Below are 18,780 nucleotides of genomic sequence, written 5' to 3'. Positions count from 1 at the left end.
AAATATCCTTTTAAAGATAATATTTATTGTAATATTGAAAATATAGAGAAAAATTAAAATTTATAAATTTTTTTGTTTTGATAATCTTTGGCTTTTTCATTTCTTGAATATGATATTGAATATTCTTAATTTTTTGTAAAATATTATACAAAGAGAAAGTAATTTTCTGATTATTGAGCAGAGCATAAGTGGAGCTATGCAAAAATCAGAAAGTGTTTTACCTGTGATCAAAGTTTAAAGATTAATTGCACAATCACAGTTATTGTTGTACGTAAGACCTGTCAAATTGTATATAATTTGACAGGTTTTATGTGTAACAATAAACTTGTAATTGATTTTGTTAGGATATTACAATATTTATATGGAATAATTTTAATAATTTGTTTTAAATATTTTTGAAAATTATTTTTCTTTAATGTAAAATTTCTATTTTCAGGTTAATTTGCTGATATGCTTTAGTGTTTTTGCACTATTATTTAAGAAAAAGGTTCTATATGCAGCATTTGGCTTTCACACCGAACAGCCCATCATGATTGGTTTGCTTATAATAATATTGTACATTTTAGCTCCTTATGATGAGGTTTGTTCTATTAATATAAATTATTGACTTCTATAGAATAGTTATTAAATTTTAAAATAAAAATATGTAATTGTATGATAAAATTAAAATTATAAAATTATAATTAAAATGTATTAATTTTAATTATCATTCTTTTATGTAGCATACATTATATATCTGGAGTATGTGCTGAATATGAAATTTAGCAGAAAGAATTTTTTTTTTTTGTATAAAATAGTTATTATTTCTTTTGTATATACTGTATTTACTCAAATCTAAGACACACCTTAATTTCTATATGCTCGCTCACAGAATTTTTCTTTTTTTGAAAAATAGACAGCTTGATACAAATTTATGTCAGAAGGACTGATTCTGTTGACATAAATTGTTTAGTATTTATTGAACAGTAAAGTAAGTTATCATTGTCTTCTGTAGTATCAAAACCAGAAACTTATTTCTTTTCTGTGTTAGACTCTTCCAAATCAACACTAATTTAATTCTTACATTTTCCCATTTGCAATTATCTTCAGTTTCATTTAAAACATTGGAAGTGCAACATTTCTTGAAAGAGTATTCCATAACAACTTTGTCTAGATTTTCATTTAAGTACTTGTGACATTACTGTAATAGACTAATGAGCATGAGCTAAGTTAACCTCTTAAATATTTGCATTACCTCTTAAATATTGGTCTAATAAAATCATTAAAATGATGCAATGAAATTAGTTGTTTATAGTGATATGGAAATAAGATACATGGCAATAGAGGTCACTAATTATGATGTATTAGCAATCTCTAATGCATGATTATTTAGAAAACATTTGGTAACAAATTAATTTCATCTCATCAATAATCTCATGATCATACATTTACTATGAAATATATAAAATTTTTAATATATTTCTACATTTAATGTGTTCATTTCTGATAGTCTTTGTATGGCTTGAATATGAACCTGAAACGATAAATATGAATTATGTTATAAATAATAATTATGTTCAATATGAAATGATAAATTTGATAAACTGTGTGTTCATTTTTGTGACCTTTAAAATTTATTTGTCAAAGAAATTAAATAATTGATAACATTTAAAAATTTGATAAGATAGCAGTTGTTTGTGGGGCCACAAAAATAAAATTGTCATACAGTTCATTTGAAATAAAACCAGTATTTCCTGATTTTTTTTAAGAATGTAGACGATTTGCTGATTAACATTTAATTCATTTGAATTATCAAAATTTAAATGTCAATTAAAATTAATAGTATTATTATCAAGTTTAGTATATGTAACAGCACTGATTCAACTTCAAAAGTTGCTTTTCTTCACTAACAATTGGCAGAGTACTATTATTAGTGAGTAGAGAGATAACGTTGATCCCATTAGATTCTTCTTATGATTTTTCACTGTTTACATGATCTGTTCAGTTCCATAAATTAGGTAACTTATCATCTCTCTGATTTGTTAGATTTAGTTAACTGTCTTCTATTTGACTGCTTCGTCTGTAGAGGAAACAGAATTTCTGTTCACTGACTTATTTGTTGTTCAAAATACTGTACAAAATCTGCTATGTATGTATTACTAGCATCCCCCGTTGTGGCCTTGCCCACTCTTATACACACATAGAACTTCGAAAATTTGAAGTAATTGTTCATTAATTATTTTTGGATGATCAATGTGTAGTATTGCAATAGAGTATTGCAAAATATAAAATCATAATACATCTGAATAAGTTATATTGTGAGTTTTGTCACCTGTCGGTATCAAAATTATTTGATTGTTATGATTTCCAGTTCTGGAAAGCCCATGGGAGAAGCTCTCTCTACGAAGATCCACTCCAGTGTGTTGGAATGTTTGGCCTTGTGATTTGTTAATTGTAATAGCAAAAGAAACTTTAATTGGAAATTGTAAATGCTTAAATTGAAATGGTAGTTCGGTAGGAATTATTGCATTTATTCCTAGAATCCCAATTTCCCCAGTCGTCCATTGAGAATTATAGCTTTAATGATATTGTCACGCATAACTGTAATTTGTAACCTGGTACCATTACAGAGATTGGGAAGTTTAACATTATGTAACAACATAATTGGAGTACCAACTTTTAATTTTAATTTGTGGTGGGAATCCAAATGGGCTGAGACCATTAAGAAACTCTTGTGGATAATGTCCAGAAGTTTCATCATACTATTTTTTGGCAAAACAATGATCACATATTTTTGATCATTTTACCTATTCGAACCTCTTTCATATCCAAATAGTCATTTTCAGGATAATAATCAAAAGCTGATTTGAAACCTAAAAAATTTCTTGCAATATCGCATTTGATTTTGAGCCGAACAAATTTGTTGCTCTTCCAGTCTTTGAGACTGCTCTGCTTATATTCACGTTGTCTACAGTTATGATCAAAAATATTCACTTGAGATAAATCCAATAACTATTTTGAATATTTTGTACAATTACCTGCAGAAATTAATGCGTAATGATTCGAAAATCCGCCGTAAGTACACATACTGCCATCTAGCATGATGACGTCACTTTTTTAATTCCTCGAAGATTTTGCTAATTAACTAATTATAATTTAATGTAAGTTCTTCAAATATAATAGTAAACTTCAATATAATAGACTTTTCTTATAGACAGAAAGTACTAATTCATGTGTCGCCGTCTTAGTGAAGAGAGAGACAAATAGACAGACAAAAATCCGTTGAAGTTTTATTTAATTAATAATAAATCTGAAAGTTTGATTAGTGGTAAACATTCCGGGGATCATAAAGATACTACAGTTAAAATTTGGTAATGATTGGTTCAGTAGTTTTCATGGTTAGTGGTCACAAATGAAAAATACTTTGTCTCTTTATATAGTAGTATAGATTAAAATGATAAACATTTAAATTCTGATAGGAAATCAAAATTATTTCTTCATTTCTAACTATTTCATGAACATTTTATAAATTATTTAATATGCAGGTTTAAAGATTTATTTTTTTGCAATGTGATTGTTTTATATCTATTTATCTCTTAAGATGGACTTTGTCATTTGTTTAAGAGAAAATTTTAATTTATTAATATTAAAAATGATTATTAATTTTCTAAAGATGATGTCTGTATTGTATAAAAATACACTGATGGAAAATAAAATCCCAACACCAAGAAAGAGTTGTGCTACCAAGAAAAACTTGGTAGGTGTGTTTTCATATCTGAAAGATGACATCTATTCAAATTTCACGCTAGACGAAGAAGAGTGGCACGAGTAGTGCCGTGCCACTATGAACATGAAAATCACATTTGCTGTAAATACACAATGTAAACTTGTTGAGCATTATTTATTGTCTGGATTTAATGTTTTGGGTTAAGGTTTGAGTCAAGAATCCTTTAAGGAGACGAAGAAGGCAGTATCAGCAGCTTACTGAGTTTGAACAAGGCTGTTGTAATAGGGCTACGAGAAGGTGGATTTTCTTTCTGCACTATTGCAGAAAGACTTGGCAGAGATGTATCCACTGTGCATGATTGTTGGCAGCTCTGGTCACAGGAAGGTGTTGTCTCAAGAAGACCTGGATCTGGCTGCACATTGGCCACTACTGAGAGGGAAGTCCACTGTATTCGCCACATGGCTGTGGCGCATCGTACTGCATCTGCAGCAGAAATTAGAGCTTCTGTTGGCACAAGAGTGACCCAGTGAACTGTAACAAATTGATTATTTGAGGAACAGCTCCGAGCCAGACACTCTGTGGCGTTCATTTCACTAACTCCAAATCACTGTCAATTCACTGCAAATTCAGTGGTGTCAAGCAAGAGCTCATTTGAGGGCAGAGTGGGTCTGTTGTGTTCTCAGATGAGAGCCGTTTCTGTCTTGGTGTCAGTGATGGCCGTACGTTGGTTAGAAGGATGCCAGGTGAGCACTTGAAACCAAGTATCTGTGAGTAGACACAGTGGACCTACACCAGGAGTTATGGTCTGGGGAGTAATTTCCTATGACAGCAGGAGCACTCTTGTCATTATCCCAAGCACCTTGACAGCAAATTTTTACATCAGACTTGTGATTGAACTGGTTGTACTGCCATTAATGAGCAATATCCAAGGGGGTTACCCCGTTTTCCAACAGGATAACTCACATCATCATACTGCTGTTGTCACCCAATGTGCTCTACAGAGTGCCGACATGTTGCCTCGGCCTGTGATTCTCCCATCAAGCACATATGGGACATTATTGGATGACAAATTCAATGTCACCTATAACCAGCATTAACTGTTGCTGATTTGACACCATTTCACATTTGAGAATGGAATCTTTCCACAAAATGCACATACTTTAGACCTGTGACCTTACACAACGATCAATCAAATAAATATGTTACCTAGAAAAATGCTTTGCCTGAATTTCATTCCTCTAAACTAATTTTTTCTTGGTGTTGGGATTTTATTTTCTGCCAGTGTAATAATACTAGAAATATCATAAAACATAAATCAACAATTTAGGGAAATTGTTTTTTATTCTAAGAATGACATTTATTATAAACTCTGATAAATGGTAAACCAGTCTTATGATTTAATTGGAACTGGAATGTTGTCTTAAATCAAACTGTAATTTCCAGACTCTGTATTATAAACTGTCTATTTCAGAATATACAGCTTGAATGATACAATACTACTTGTATACTTGAGATAACTAAGAAAACAATACGGCATTTCTTACAATCATACTGAAAAATGTATAACAGTCATAAAGACTGAAAATCTGCTGTATTCTCTCATTGCTTGTCTATTTCTAATTATCAATGAATTGGCAATCATGTAACATGAAAATTTCCCTACTAATGAAGAATCTACACAGATTCTAATAACTTTTCATGGGCAGTTTTGAGTCAGGATACTATCTCTCTTATTGTCCCTCTCATAATTAACAAAACTGTAAGTGCCAATGTGTTAACAGTCTCTAATATAATTTACACTGTATGTCAATTAATATATACAGTAGAGCATCGATTATCCAACCACCGATTAACCGACTTATCGGTTAAATCAAAACACGTTCATAGAAAGGGAGGCTAGTATTTAAACCAGGCCTAATACACTATACTAATAATGTATTTTTTCATACTTTTCGGTTATCCGACTTTTCAGTTATCCGACCAACCCCAGTCCACAATTAAGTCGGAATAATCGATGTCATTATATATATCAATTATAGATTTTAATGTTGTCTTCCTTCATTTTCCAAAACTGATGCTTTGGTGAGTTTAATCGAATGCTTTTTAGTAACATCCTAAGGTATCGAGACATGGTAATACTGTCTTTCAATGGGACAATTTTATATGGAAACATTAATTATATCATTTATGAGGGACTGTGCCGAAGGTAATGCAGAAATGGGCATAACTTTTTTATTTACTGGAATAGTTTGTTCAAATTACATGTGTCTGTAGAGTATCTTCTCTGTACAAAGATGCTACTCAACATAGTCTTCATTATAAGCAATTTATTTGTGCCATTATTGAATCCAATTCTGGAATTCTTCTTGAAAAATTCATCTATGCACTGTTGTACCCACTTCTTCACAGCCACTTTCACCTTGTTTGTGTCATGAAATCATCAAAAGACTGTCCTTCATTGGACCAAACAGGTGGAAGTCAGAAAGTGCCAGATTTGGACTGTACAATGGATGGGAGAATGCCAACCAGCTGAATTTGCCAGTTGCCAGAGATGTATATGGTTGCATGTTGTCATAGTGAATGTAGATGCTTTTAAATTCTTGCTTGGTCCTTTCATCCACATGGTTTCACTAAGCTTCTTAAATGTACAGTACTGCTCACTAGTCATGGTAGAGCCACATTCCAAAAAATCAAGGATTATCATCCCAAAAAATGCTCACTATGACTTTCTGTGCAAGGAAGAGTTACTCTGCAAACGTTTGCAATTTGAATGACTCATATCAGTTAATAAAAAAGTTATGCACACATTTGCATTACTTTCTGTATGGACCTCATATTTCCTTCATTTTTAGTCAAGCATACTTTTTCTGTTCTGATTTGTGAATTTTTGTTTGATGAACTTGTGTATTAATCATTTAATTATTGCATGAATATATTTTTATATTTTATTTTATATAAAGTTCTAGAGTAAATGTTTCTAATTGTATTAGATGACATTATTGCTAGATGTGTAATTGTTTGTAGTTTTTAAGATATTCTGATGAAATGATAGCTATTATTAATAAAGTTATAAGCATTTCTCATCTTGATTCATAGATGTACTAAGAAATCAAATGTTTTGTATTATATTTTTTATATAATTTTTTTGATCAGAAATAAAAGAAAAGCATTCCTGTTCTTGAATTTTATTCAAGAACAGGAATGCTAAACTCAAAATCCTCAAACAAGAAATTTTAAGTTTGAAACCATGCTCAATAAGCCATCAACTTTTTGATAAATGACCAAGTTTGTTTTTTAATGTAAATTTATAATTAATTTAATTATTTAAACAATATAATGTACAACAATACAATATAAAGTATTTATTTTTTAAAAAATACAACCATGTAACATCTTTTTGCAGATACATTCTTTCTTGAACACTGCACTGAGTCGCCACTTCGAGTACCAAGCCGACGCCTTTGCCAAATCGATGAACAAAGCTGCCGATCTGAGAGGTGCACTGATAAAGTTAAACAAAGATAATCTGGGATTTCCATTAAACGATTCTTGGTATTCCACCTGGCATCACAGTCATCCATCACTCCTAGAAAGAATTAGAGCATTGGGTAAAATCGATTAAAACGTCGACACAGACTAGATTTGAAGAAGTGGTAAGAAGTGTTTTCATCTTCATCTAGGACCAGAAATGTTTGTGAACAATTTTGAGAATAATGATTATTTAGTAATACTTTTTAAATAATGAGAAATGTTTGAATTGACATTCCATATTTTCTTAACCAATATAAATTTTTAATACACTATATTGTTCAAAATTAATATTTAGTATGACATTTTCCTGTCTTTAATGTTGTATAAATTAAGACAAAAACACAAAAAATTGTTTTCTAAAAATATTAAATTCAAAAATTAAGATTATTTGAAAAATTCTAAAAGTTTTAATAATAAATGTTGAATTTCTCTATCTAAGAATTTCGTCTTTCTACCGAGAGTTAAACCGTTGCCCAAAGAATGTATTCATTTGTCATCCAAAGTGCCTAAAGTTAATTGCATGTTTTAATTTATAGTAATTAGATCATTTTATCAATTTAAATCTATGTATTGTTTTATACTATTAAAACATAAGCTCAGAATAATTTGGTGTAATATTTATATCGTCCGAGTCAAATTTATACGCGACCAAATGCAAAATCTTGACTTCGGCTGCTTCTAGTAGCCGAAAACATTTGTTCGTATTTAAATTATTTTGTGGTGATTGTATTTTTACCGTCATTGCCAATTAGACTTCATCTATAACATTTGTTACTGTGCCGAACAATTGAGATGAGATAAAACTAAGTGAAAAATATAGTAAAATTCTCTTATTGTAATTACTTTGGGATTCATTACATTGGAAATAAATGGTTAAGTTAATAAGACTACAGTTAATGGAAATTGTGGTTTTATTGTCTCTGGAGATTAAAAAGACATGCATAAAACAATTAAAAATTGTATAACTTTATCATTTATTAATTATAATTATTATTAAGTACTCTCTAACATTAATTCATGCAGTATTGCTTACTTGTCAAGTTTAGCAGTACTATCTGTAAAGCAATTGAAAGCTACACTTGAAGAAACAATTAGTATGCTAATGTATAATGGAAGTAAGAAATGATAGCAGTTTAAACTACTTTACTGTGAATAAATAATCATTAAGATTAGCATTTCATATAGGACTGTAGAATTGGAGTTATAGTTGATATATTTTACCAGCTCTCATCTCAATGTATTAAACTTAAACTAATGAATTAATTCAATTTACGACACATATCTAAGTATAAAAAATAGACCAACGATTCACCCCACGGTGACAAACCGTCTTACATCATCATTTACAGTTTTTAATACGTATTGATTTCTTACGAAGGAATTAGAGTTGAAGATTTAGAAATTGAGTCAAATTCACTGGTTTTGGGTATGGACTTTGCAACTTGGACTTAGTTTATCATTTAAGCATTGGTTAAGACTGACAATGATTATACATCTCAAGGTTTGTAGGACAAAAATATATTAAAAATAACTATTACCAAATCTCTGAAATAAGCAGTTTTATATGTTTTGGGACATGCTAATTCTGATATTAAATGATTGTTAATGATGTCTGTTCAGCAGATGTTACCACATTTAAAAACTTAATCAATTATTAGTTATTTTAATACATCAACTTTTGAATAAATGTTGTAAACATTCCATTAATAGGCATATTTTTCTTCTTGCATTATTTCACGTCAGTATATTCAAGCTTTACAAAAAGTTTTTCTCCCGTAAGCCCTCATAATAATAATAAAGCATTGATATTTACACCTAAACTAATATATTGTTAACGAGTTGTACTAATTTGTCATTTAATTAAATATCAATATATCGTGTCGTGATAGCCTTACAAAAGTTTATAATTTTCATCTAACGTCCTATTTTCTATTCTCTTAAGGATAAAAGACCGGCTGTCGAGCAGATAAACTTGCCGAACGCCGGTAGTCGGCTGCCGGTCTGCACCACAAACGACCAGTCGGACGGAGTTTTCTAGGTTTATTTACTCACCCGACACCTAAACGGGGACCGATTTCCCACAGAAAGTCCCTTCGATAGGCATCCTCTCTATTTGGCAAATAGCCTAATTGTCGCATTGCCTTATTCCGTTAATCAATCCTAACTCTGTAAGTAAAGAATTAAAGTAGGTAGCCAAATTTAGAGAAATGTGATTGAAGATAGAGGCTAAGCAGAAAATTATAGTAGCACCATTCATGCAAGTTTCTTCAATTGTGTTGATAAATTTATTTGTTTTGGAGACACAAGGAATGTAAATATCATGCTTTTAACGTTTTCAAACATCTACAAATTATACAAAGGAATTTGGCAATTTGGGTCAAATTTCTGGAATGAACAAGTCAAAATGTGGCAATGGAGAGAGAACATTTTCTCTATTGAATATCTCCTCCCAAATAAAAGACTGTTATATATATATATATATTACTGAATGCATAATAATGTCTGTGTATATCATAGGTTTCTTCTTTCTTTATACGCAACAGATACCAATGACACATTCCCTAATGACGTCGGCAATATGAGAATTTTATTTTATTTTCTGTCACAAGATGGCAGAACGACTTTTCTATTAATTGTGTTAATTTTTATAGCATGTATTAACTCAAGAATCGTGCATGTGTGGCGCCATCTGTTATCGTATATTGTTACAAGAACTATATGTTTAATCACTATAAAACGGCAAAAAGCTTAATTTTGACGGTAGGGGTGAGTTTTATAAAAGGGCATAAATGTTAATAACGAATAAAATCTTCATTAAGTCTTACCCCCTCTATCTCCCTACTGTAAAAATAATAATAAAAGCACGTTCGAATGCACTATCGACAGACATGTTCCCCGATATGCACCCTCGTTTTAGTCACTCGTTCTGACTTCACGAGTGTGAGTGAGGGTGAACGGCTCGAGTGATGTGGATAATATCACGTGGTATATCGAGGGGTATCCCATCGTCGCCCCATCATCGGGCGACGATGGGATAAAATCAAGTAGTATTAAAATTTAAAAATTAAAAATGAATTTTTGAAGACAGCACGTTAAAAAAACTAATCTTTTAAATTTGCCATCCGGCGTTATTCCATCAAGTAGTGTTACGCATCTCTCCTAGAATGTCAACTCATTGATTTATATCTATGCAAATTACGTGTAAAGAACAAAGAAAAAACAACGTTACGCATTAACTTACAATTTACATTATCTCGATATAGAAGTTGTTATTGTTTCCGTTATCTAAGGACTATACGCGCACATAAAACACAACATTTAAAAAAATACTTAAGAACAATTTATTATGCGAAAGGACATATTTACACGTTTCTCGTTTACGGTATCGACTTGATCTTCCGTTACATAATTGCTTAGTGTATCCCTCGAACCGTTGACATTGGGTTTGTATTGTTTCGACATTCGGCAGATTAGTCACGCGTAACAAAATTTTATAATAAAGTATACATTTCGTTACAGGAACGTATCGAAAAATTCTTTAGCAAAAGGAACGTCAATAATTAAAGAATCGATTCTTACTCTTCAAAGTTTCGATTATTTCGTCACATTTAAAACATTTGAATTTTTCACGTAAAATATAAAAGTATTGATTATATATACGCATATATAAGATAAAATATGTGAATACGAGATGATTATAAGGTAGTGACTGTCTTAAGCTTCCATATTTTGGGAAAATTGTCATTGGATAATAATGGCGGATGACGATAATTAAACCTGATTGGTTACCATCCAAATTTTACCATAATTATGAGAAGTACAAATGTGTCACGTAATTGGATAAAGTTTTCATTTTTCCTGAGAGAGAGTGTTGCTTAAAGAGCTAAAAATGATTTAGAAGGTAAAATTTTCTGGTATAAAATGGACATTTAAAGCTTGTGTTTAATAAAAAGAATCGTGCCACGACGTCAGCAAAACTTTTACGTTCTTCTACACATTTTTTATACCAAAATGATGGACTCGCACCGTTTCTCCGCCGAAAAACTCATTTACTAATGGTTGCTAGCTCCGTTTTAGTGGGACACGGAAGTTTTCTACAAAATAATAAACATTTTTCACTTTACAATGTAAATTTAATGAATCGAAAATAAAATTTCACAAACCTAGAAATCTGTTCGGCTTCTTCTATTGTATCTGGCACGGGTTTGTTGTTTGTTTCTGGTAATAGAACGACCAATGCTCCGGCTACCATGGAAATGACTCCATAGATGATTAAAGGGAGGTTGACGTAAGTTGCACGACCCTGAAATACGCTTTGTTTTACAAATGCCGAGATCCTTGCAGAACCTTAATTATCTCAATAAACCAACTTACCAGATCCTTGCCAAAGGGTGCCACAATCGAGCCAACTCTGGCGAAAGTGGAACTTGAACCCACACCCACGTTTCTAACCACCGTGGGAAAGAGTTCGGCTGAGAACACGTAGATTATACCAAAAGAAGCTGTTAGACAGAACTTACCCACCATAGCTAATGTTATTTTCACCCATAGAAGGTCTTTAAAGCGGAAAAAAATTAATAATGTGAATGAAGGGTTCGATTGCTCATAAAGTTCAAATAAAGTAATTTCTTACAATTTGGTATGGGAATTATGAGGAGGCAAGCCAAACCTCCTATAATCATGGCTGCCATTAGAGGAATCTTCCTACCAATATGCTTGATAACGATGATAGATACTACGTAAGCGGGAAATTCTACTGCTCCCGCTATAAAGAAGTTGATAAATATACTTCCACCCAATTCGCCCGTATTTAAAGACAGAGCATAGTAAACGAATGCGTTTACACACCTGTCAAAGTGATAGAATTAATACAAAACACGAGAAAGGGCACCGTGTAAGAAAGCGATGAGCTTACCAATTGAAGTAAATGTTCAACGTCTTCTTTCTCATGTTGGAATATTTCAGTAGATCGAGGATTGTGTAGCGCTTCACCGTGTGCATTTCTTGCTCCTGTTTGGTCATTTCAGATTTTACATGAACATGAATATTCTGTACATAATTTTGTATATCTACTCACTTTCTCCGCTGCTTTGTAGAAAGTTTTGATATCCGCTCCCAGATTGGTAGCATCTTTGCCGTTCTTGGATGCAGCCTTTTTCAAAATGGCTTCGCATTCTTCTAACCTTCCTTGCGACAGAAGCCATCGAGGCGATTCCGGCACCCACCTACAACGAGAACTTCATGAAGCATCTAATTTGCATAATGAAATCGTAAAGTTCGCTACTTACCACCAAAATGTTACCAGCAAGATGACAGGTATGCTCAAAGCCAGTTGCAAATAATGCCAATCGTTGATCAGCCAAGCCAAACAGGGCAGCAAAATATATCCGGTGGCCCAACCAAATTCGATAGCGATCCCGAAAAAGGACCTATATTCGGGCCCCACTATCTCCACCACTGGAACAAAATAGGGGTAAGGAATTCGAATGGGCATTAAGGGGGGAGAAAACGGGATATACTCACGCACTACAAAGGCTGCCGTGAAGAGACCCGAAGCTCCCATAGCTACTAAGAATCTGCTGGCGGCATACATGGCGAAATTGACAGAAAATGCGCCAATTAATCCCGCTACGAAAGTGATGCCGATGCTCAACAGTATAATTGGTCTTCTGCCGAACCTAAAGGTGATTCGGTTCCATAAGTATGGTAAATAAACGTGTACATAATTATGGTAAATAAACATTACATAGCGTTACCTGTCGGACAGTTGACCGAAAATGAGAACGGCAAGCATGAATCCCGCCATGTAGATAGCTTGACTGAAGGATGCGTACCATTCTCTGTCGCACACCAGATCCCACTAAAAATAAAAAATGCAATGGTAAATTCGAAATTAAAATGTAAAAAATCGAATATATGTTATTGTGACATTTCCACATTGCCAGACTGCAATTTTAATAATCTTTTAATTTAAAAAGACACGATTTCCGGTCCGAACCGGAAGTTTGTATATAGTAAATCCCAGCCACCCTATCTGGCCTCGATTTTCATTTACGTAACGCCGTTCTCGAGATTAACGAAGGACGGACGGACGGGCGACAGTGGGAATGTATAGGTCTGCAATCTGAAAATTGCAGCCCAATACAGTAAAAAAAGACCCGAAACTTGTGCTGAGGTCGCCGATATCAACAATTGGTTATTAGGACCATACTGTTGGTCGCGTAAAGCGCTCGAGGAATTTGAGTTCGAGTTCTTCGAGCACTTTATTTTATAAGGCTCTGTTACCGAAAATCTCGAGAGTGCCAATTTTAACCCGAATTCCTTACGAAGGCAGTTGTGAGGTATACAAAAAAAAATAAAATTGCAGAAGGCATTTAAATCACGAATTAAATCGTTTGAAGGATGTTGATACGCATTATTGGAGTGGCATTGACACGTGCCCAGTAAAATACACCTCAATAATTGTAACAAGATTAATATTTATTACACAAATCAAGTTGTGAAATCTTTATTTATTGATTTGATAAAGAAATATAAACAACGAGCGTGAAAGATACAAGATAATAATTTCTACTGTACTAAAGTATTGGAATTTAATGTTTCTAATGGAAGAGAACGGTGGATTTACCTGTAGAAAACACTAAATTGCATAAAATTGATGTTTATGATACTGCTAAATTGCAATGAGCATAAATCCTACACATTCTTCAGGTTCGGGATCATTGTCATTATCATCTCGAATATGGATTATGGTGGAAATTCATAGCCTTACAAAATTACCGCCATAAACTTTAAATTCAGACTTCAAAGTCAGATTAAGGCTCATGTAGAGTCGTTTGTCGACTTAAAACTCAATAAAACAATTGAATTTTCAGGAAAATGAAACCGGAATATCGATGACGATTTCGTGAAAGATATCGCAACTCAATTAAACGTTGCAAACTAAGATTGTCCCCAGGAATTTTTCGGGGGTGGTCCGTTCGGATATGTCGGGCCCCGTCCCTCACCACCCGGTCGCCCCATTGTGGGCCTGGCCGAACCCATAATGGGCCTTCTAAAAGAGGCCCTCTTAGTGCCCACAGGGCGAAAAGAGTTAAAAAAAAAAAAAAAAAAAAAAAGCTTATTGTGGTACCACGATGGACCTTCGAGTGTGGGAAGAGGATTTCTGAAAAAGAAGACACTAGGGTTGTGTTTGAATAGAGAGAGAAGGCGAAATGGAGGACACATTCTCCTTTTGGATACCAAGCGATTTGGAGTTTGAAGTTCGAGTTTGCAGGGAGATTTAAGATACTACAGAGTTTGGAGTTCGAAAGGGAAGTTTACAGGATACTTCTGTGACATGACAGAACTTTCAAAGTAAACTTACCTGGCTAACGATGGTAGAGGTAAAAACCGAAGTGTCATACTCCCACTTTTGGCACTCCACGGTTTCATTCCTGAACTGGTTATACATTTTACAGTTACTGTGTTTATAAACGCCGTTAACCACTTCTTTGGGAATACTGTAATTCTTCCATTCCTCCACGGTCAGGTTGGAATTGGGGGGTCTGGCACACCAGTGGTCCATGTCGGCTGCAAAGAAACTAACACCCAAACCTTGCCACGAGCTAGGAAAGCTGCCGAAGAAGAACATAATGAAAATATCCCTCTGCCATGGTCCGTATCCACCCACCAGATCAATTAGATCCGCGGGTCTATTTCTGTTCTTCTTGTTCATTGTCGTCTACAAGGTCTTCTAGAAATAAAAAAATAAAACTGTGTTTTTAATACACCAGAAATGCCAGATGTTTATGGGAAGTGATAGCGAGACCAAAGTTCCTTAGAAAGTGATAGGATATGGATTACTACGTAACTATATATTGAATGGTGACGTCGTTAAGCCGACACCTTTATAACAAATTGCCTATTATCTTATTGTTTCTGGCCAACTCATTAAAAAATAATTTCCACTCTTTGCACGTTTTTCAATCGTAGTATACCCCCGAATGTCACGTGTTATATACGGCAATTACGTGATAAGATAACACGTGACTTACGGGTCATTTAAGTCAACGATATTTCGTAGAAGGTTGCAAACGTTGCCCTGTTTACGTTTTCCCCACTAACGAGTGCAAAATGTCACTTAAAGTTGGCGTTTTGGGCAAGAATTCGCACCAAATTCTATTCTTTCCTCGTTAAAATTTCGATCTTTTGATAGTCACTCGTTAAATGATCTCGTGTTACTTGGCTGACGTCAAATTATTTGCATAATAGGGCAAAAATAGAAATGTCTCGCACCTCATTCATCACCCATCCCGTAACCGTAACGATTCTTCTCCAGATACCTTGGCAGGGATCCCGAAAGATGACGTGTTGCTGACCCCAGAACGGGGGGAAGTAACGATTCCACGCGTTAATACGCTGTCATTTAGTGTTACGAGCTCGTTAGGGGGTCCCAAAATTGGATTAAAACAAAGCATGTAGAGGTTTAACTTACCGGAAAGTTAGTGCGCGAGCTCCCCTCTTCACACGCAAGCCGAGAAAGAACAATGAAAGTTGTATAACTGCTTAAACTGCGCATTCGTTGGATATTCCTCACTTCCGAAGCTGGGAATGATCGGAAATTTTCTTCTTTTTCCATTCATACTGCGAAAGCGGCGCGTAACAAGGTCATGTATTTTTAGAGATTGTAAATCTTAATATTGGCCCCAGTTACTCATCCTTCCAACCTTACCCATTTTGCAGCAATCGTCTTATGAACAGTTTAATCATTCGAATTGCCGGTTACACACGGGTCGGAACGGATTGTTTGTGCCAAAAAGTGTGTTTAAATTTGCCACCTTAATGGTAATTTTCGTGTTTTCGGGAAAAACCGGACGTTTTTATTCAAGGAAAGGAGATAATTTAACCAGAAAAATATAAACTTTACGCAATTTCCAGGCTGTTACTCGAGTAAACAAATCGATCGTCTACAAAAATCTATCGTCACATTATCTTGTTTAGTTTGATAATTGCCCCCGGAGTCAGTTTTGTTGATGTCGATGCTTAATTAGTGACGCATTTTTTTGCTGAAGTTACGCGCTTAACACGAAGAAATTCGGTGACATTTTCCAAATTTATTCACGAGCAACGTTTAGACTTTTCGGAAATAAATTCCCCAAACGTAACTTAAATTGTATTTTCTCAAATTATGAAATCTCCAACGTCACGAAAGACAGGAAAGACAATCATTCCCGTCTGCCCGAGCGGAATGAATCGAAAATTTGGAATTTTTCCAAAAATGATCGATCCCCGCGACGGATGTAATTATTTCCATCGAAATTTAAGCATTTCTCAACTTTAAAATCATTAAAATGAGCTTTTTCAAATGTGTATTACCAGGCAAAAACGGATTTGGTGAGACGTGACGAAGTTCAAATGGGGTCACTGTCAGGTTAAGGCGAAAAAAAAATATCACTTAGAAAGTCAAAAATAGTTGGCAGCGGGGTCGTTTATCTTTTTTTCTTTGTTATTATTTTTGTGAAGTAAAATTGATGTATTTACTTAAAATTTCGATGATTTCGAGACCTAAATCCTGTTTGCAACAGGTCAGGGCATTCGTCCGATATCGGAATTTATCCTCTTTCTTGCTTATAATTTTCGTATTTTGTTAATTTTCAAGCATAATTTATGCTTTGAAAATAATTTCACGAGGTTAAAAGTTTGCAAAATTCCAAAATGTCAAGCTTTTAATTGCAATTAACACCAAAAAGTTGCCTTTCACACGCTCTACGCGCGTTAATTTTCCGCATTTCCGAACATATTTGACACGCATTAAATTATTACATAATTAGACACTTTTGTTTTTATTTTTAGCTAATAAATTAATTAAAAATTACTCGACAGGATATTTTTAAATTGAATTATTTAATTATGTTGTGGTGTGGCTATCGAGTTCGAATTCTATTTTAGACAGCGAGCTCAGTATAAAGATTTGCTCAACACCTGTGCAATGCCCGAGTATGCGCAAGTAAGTACACGGGCCTAGTAACTGCTACCGTGCTATAAATACCCACAAAATATGATCGTACAGGTGTTTAATTAATAAATGAGTAACAGAAGGAGTTGTAATACACAAGTACACGTTCACCCCGTGAAAAAATCAACATCCGAAGAGAAAAAATGTTTTTGCTTGGGTCTCAGTTTCGTGTTCTTAATGTAATTCATACTGTAATTCTAATTTTATCCACCTGCGGTTCCTATAGTTTAACGTTGTGTTGCCTGTGGCTCCAATGTAACAGAAACTGGAGAAATACAGTTTCTGTTGACAAAGCTGTAATTATACAGCTTACATTACACTTAACTTCCGCGTGTGCAATTATTATAATGTACGAAACACTTGGAAAAATTTTTAAAAAGTGATAGAAAGTTACTAATTTACACGATTACAATAAAAATTCGAGTGTACCTTGAATACAGGAAGAATTTACTAAAGAATAAAGAGAGAAAAAGTGGAGCGTGTAACTTACTTGCACGTTCTTTAGTACGAGACTGCCAACAGAAAAACACGAGGGTGGATATCTGCAGCGACTGTTCTTCGAGTCACGTGACTTAGACGGTTTGTCGGCGATTAGATAAATTCCCGAGAAGCGAAGTTTAGTAAGATCGAACTAATCCCACCCCATAATGGGCGAGAGTCGGATCTTTACAATGCGCTAACACAGAATCCTTTTTGTTTCTAACCCATTTCCCTATTTAGTCGATTGTTTATGTTTTCTTTCGGAGTGTAGTCTCGTGTCCTATTGAACTCTTTCGGTTAACACGGCGAAGAAAAGAAGCACGTGGCATGTGCGAAAATAATAACATAGGCTCGCGCGTGATGTGACTTGACGTAAGGAAATTCAAATTCTCGAAGGAAAAGGTAGTGTTATGTCACCGGATATATATTTCATTTTTTCACTTGTTTTTCTTAGAAATACAAGGATAAACTAATTATTGATTGTTCGGGTCGAGTGATAATCGACATTTTGTTGTTTATAATGTTTTTTTTCAGTTTTAAGAATTAGCCTAAACGAGATTTGGATCTAGCGAAGTATGCGTGCATTTTTTGTTGCGTTGCTTAACTGTCTTTTTGTATTGTTAGGAAATTCCGTTTTATTCTAACGAATCACCCCTCACCGCATGCTTATGGTATTAACAAATACAAATTCGGCTGTGTAATATCGATAACGGGAGGAGGAATGTAATTATCTGAGATCTCGAGTATGAGATTTTCGGGCCACTTTTTAAAAAATTTTTAAATAACAAAATTTAAAAAATAGTATTTTTATCCTTGCTCGTTTGCGCAATTTATCTAGAGTAGTTCATAATGGTTGATTTTTCTCTATCCTCGTTTAAAAAATTCTCCGCCGAGTCCATCATAAAGTAGATTTCATATCACGAAATCTTACACCTTTCTGGTATTGTTTTATACTTCTTTGCCTTATTTCTTGGACTTCCTAAAGTAGGATGATCAGATTTATTTAGGCAAATCCGGGGACATTGCCATTTTCCGAAAAAATTGCTTATTTCATTAAAAATTACCT

General features: G+C 33.9%; 3 protein-coding genes across 6 annotated transcripts in view; 2 read left to right on the top strand and 1 right to left on the bottom strand.

Moving 5' to 3' along the window:
- LOC136990723 (CAAX prenyl protease 1 homolog) overlaps nt 1–7,842 on the top strand; it is a 46,394-nt gene extending 38,552 nt beyond the window's left edge. For both annotated transcript variants that reach the window (XM_067289146.1, XM_067289147.1), the window contains 2 exons: nt 437–580; nt 7,110–7,842. In XM_067289146.1, the coding sequence (XP_067145247.1) occupies nt 437–580; nt 7,110–7,328 (363 nt within the window). In that variant the 3' untranslated portion in view covers nt 7,329–7,842. The remainder of the gene's footprint in view (nt 1–436; nt 581–7,109) is intronic.
- LOC136990754 (HIG1 domain family member 1A, mitochondrial-like) overlaps nt 1–18,780 on the top strand; it is a 330,009-nt gene that overhangs the window by 35,984 nt on the left and 275,245 nt on the right. The gene's annotated exons all lie outside the window — the stretch shown is intronic.
- On the bottom strand, nt 10,555–17,834 carry LOC136990721 (organic cation transporter protein-like). Of its 3 annotated transcripts, none has more exons than XM_067289143.1 (11): nt 17,725–17,834; nt 14,604–14,972; nt 12,994–13,097; nt 12,761–12,915; nt 12,526–12,694; nt 12,315–12,462; nt 12,153–12,247; nt 11,871–12,085; nt 11,612–11,793; nt 11,401–11,540; nt 10,555–11,331 (listed from the first exon to the last, which is right to left on the bottom strand). In XM_067289143.1, the coding sequence occupies exons 2-11, from the start codon at nt 14,952–14,954 to the stop codon at nt 11,283–11,285; spliced, it is 1,608 nt and encodes a 535-aa protein (XP_067145244.1). In that variant the 5' UTR covers nt 14,955–14,972; nt 17,725–17,834; the 3' UTR covers nt 10,555–11,282. The 3 variants fall into 3 exon arrangements, with proteins under 3 accessions (XP_067145244.1, XP_067145243.1, XP_067145245.1); XM_067289142.1 differs by lacking the exon at nt 17,725–17,834 and adding an exon at nt 15,714–15,906; XM_067289144.1 differs by lacking the exon at nt 17,725–17,834 and adding an exon at nt 15,091–15,421.

The sequence above is a fragment of the Centruroides vittatus genome, unplaced genomic scaffold (assembly GCF_030686945.1).
Source record: "Centruroides vittatus isolate TY-2023 unplaced genomic scaffold, ASM3068694v2 contig_134, whole genome shotgun sequence".
Classification (NCBI taxonomy): domain Eukaryota; kingdom Metazoa; phylum Arthropoda; class Arachnida; order Scorpiones; family Buthidae; genus Centruroides; species Centruroides vittatus.
This window is presented reverse-complemented; position numbering and strand designations above follow the sequence as displayed.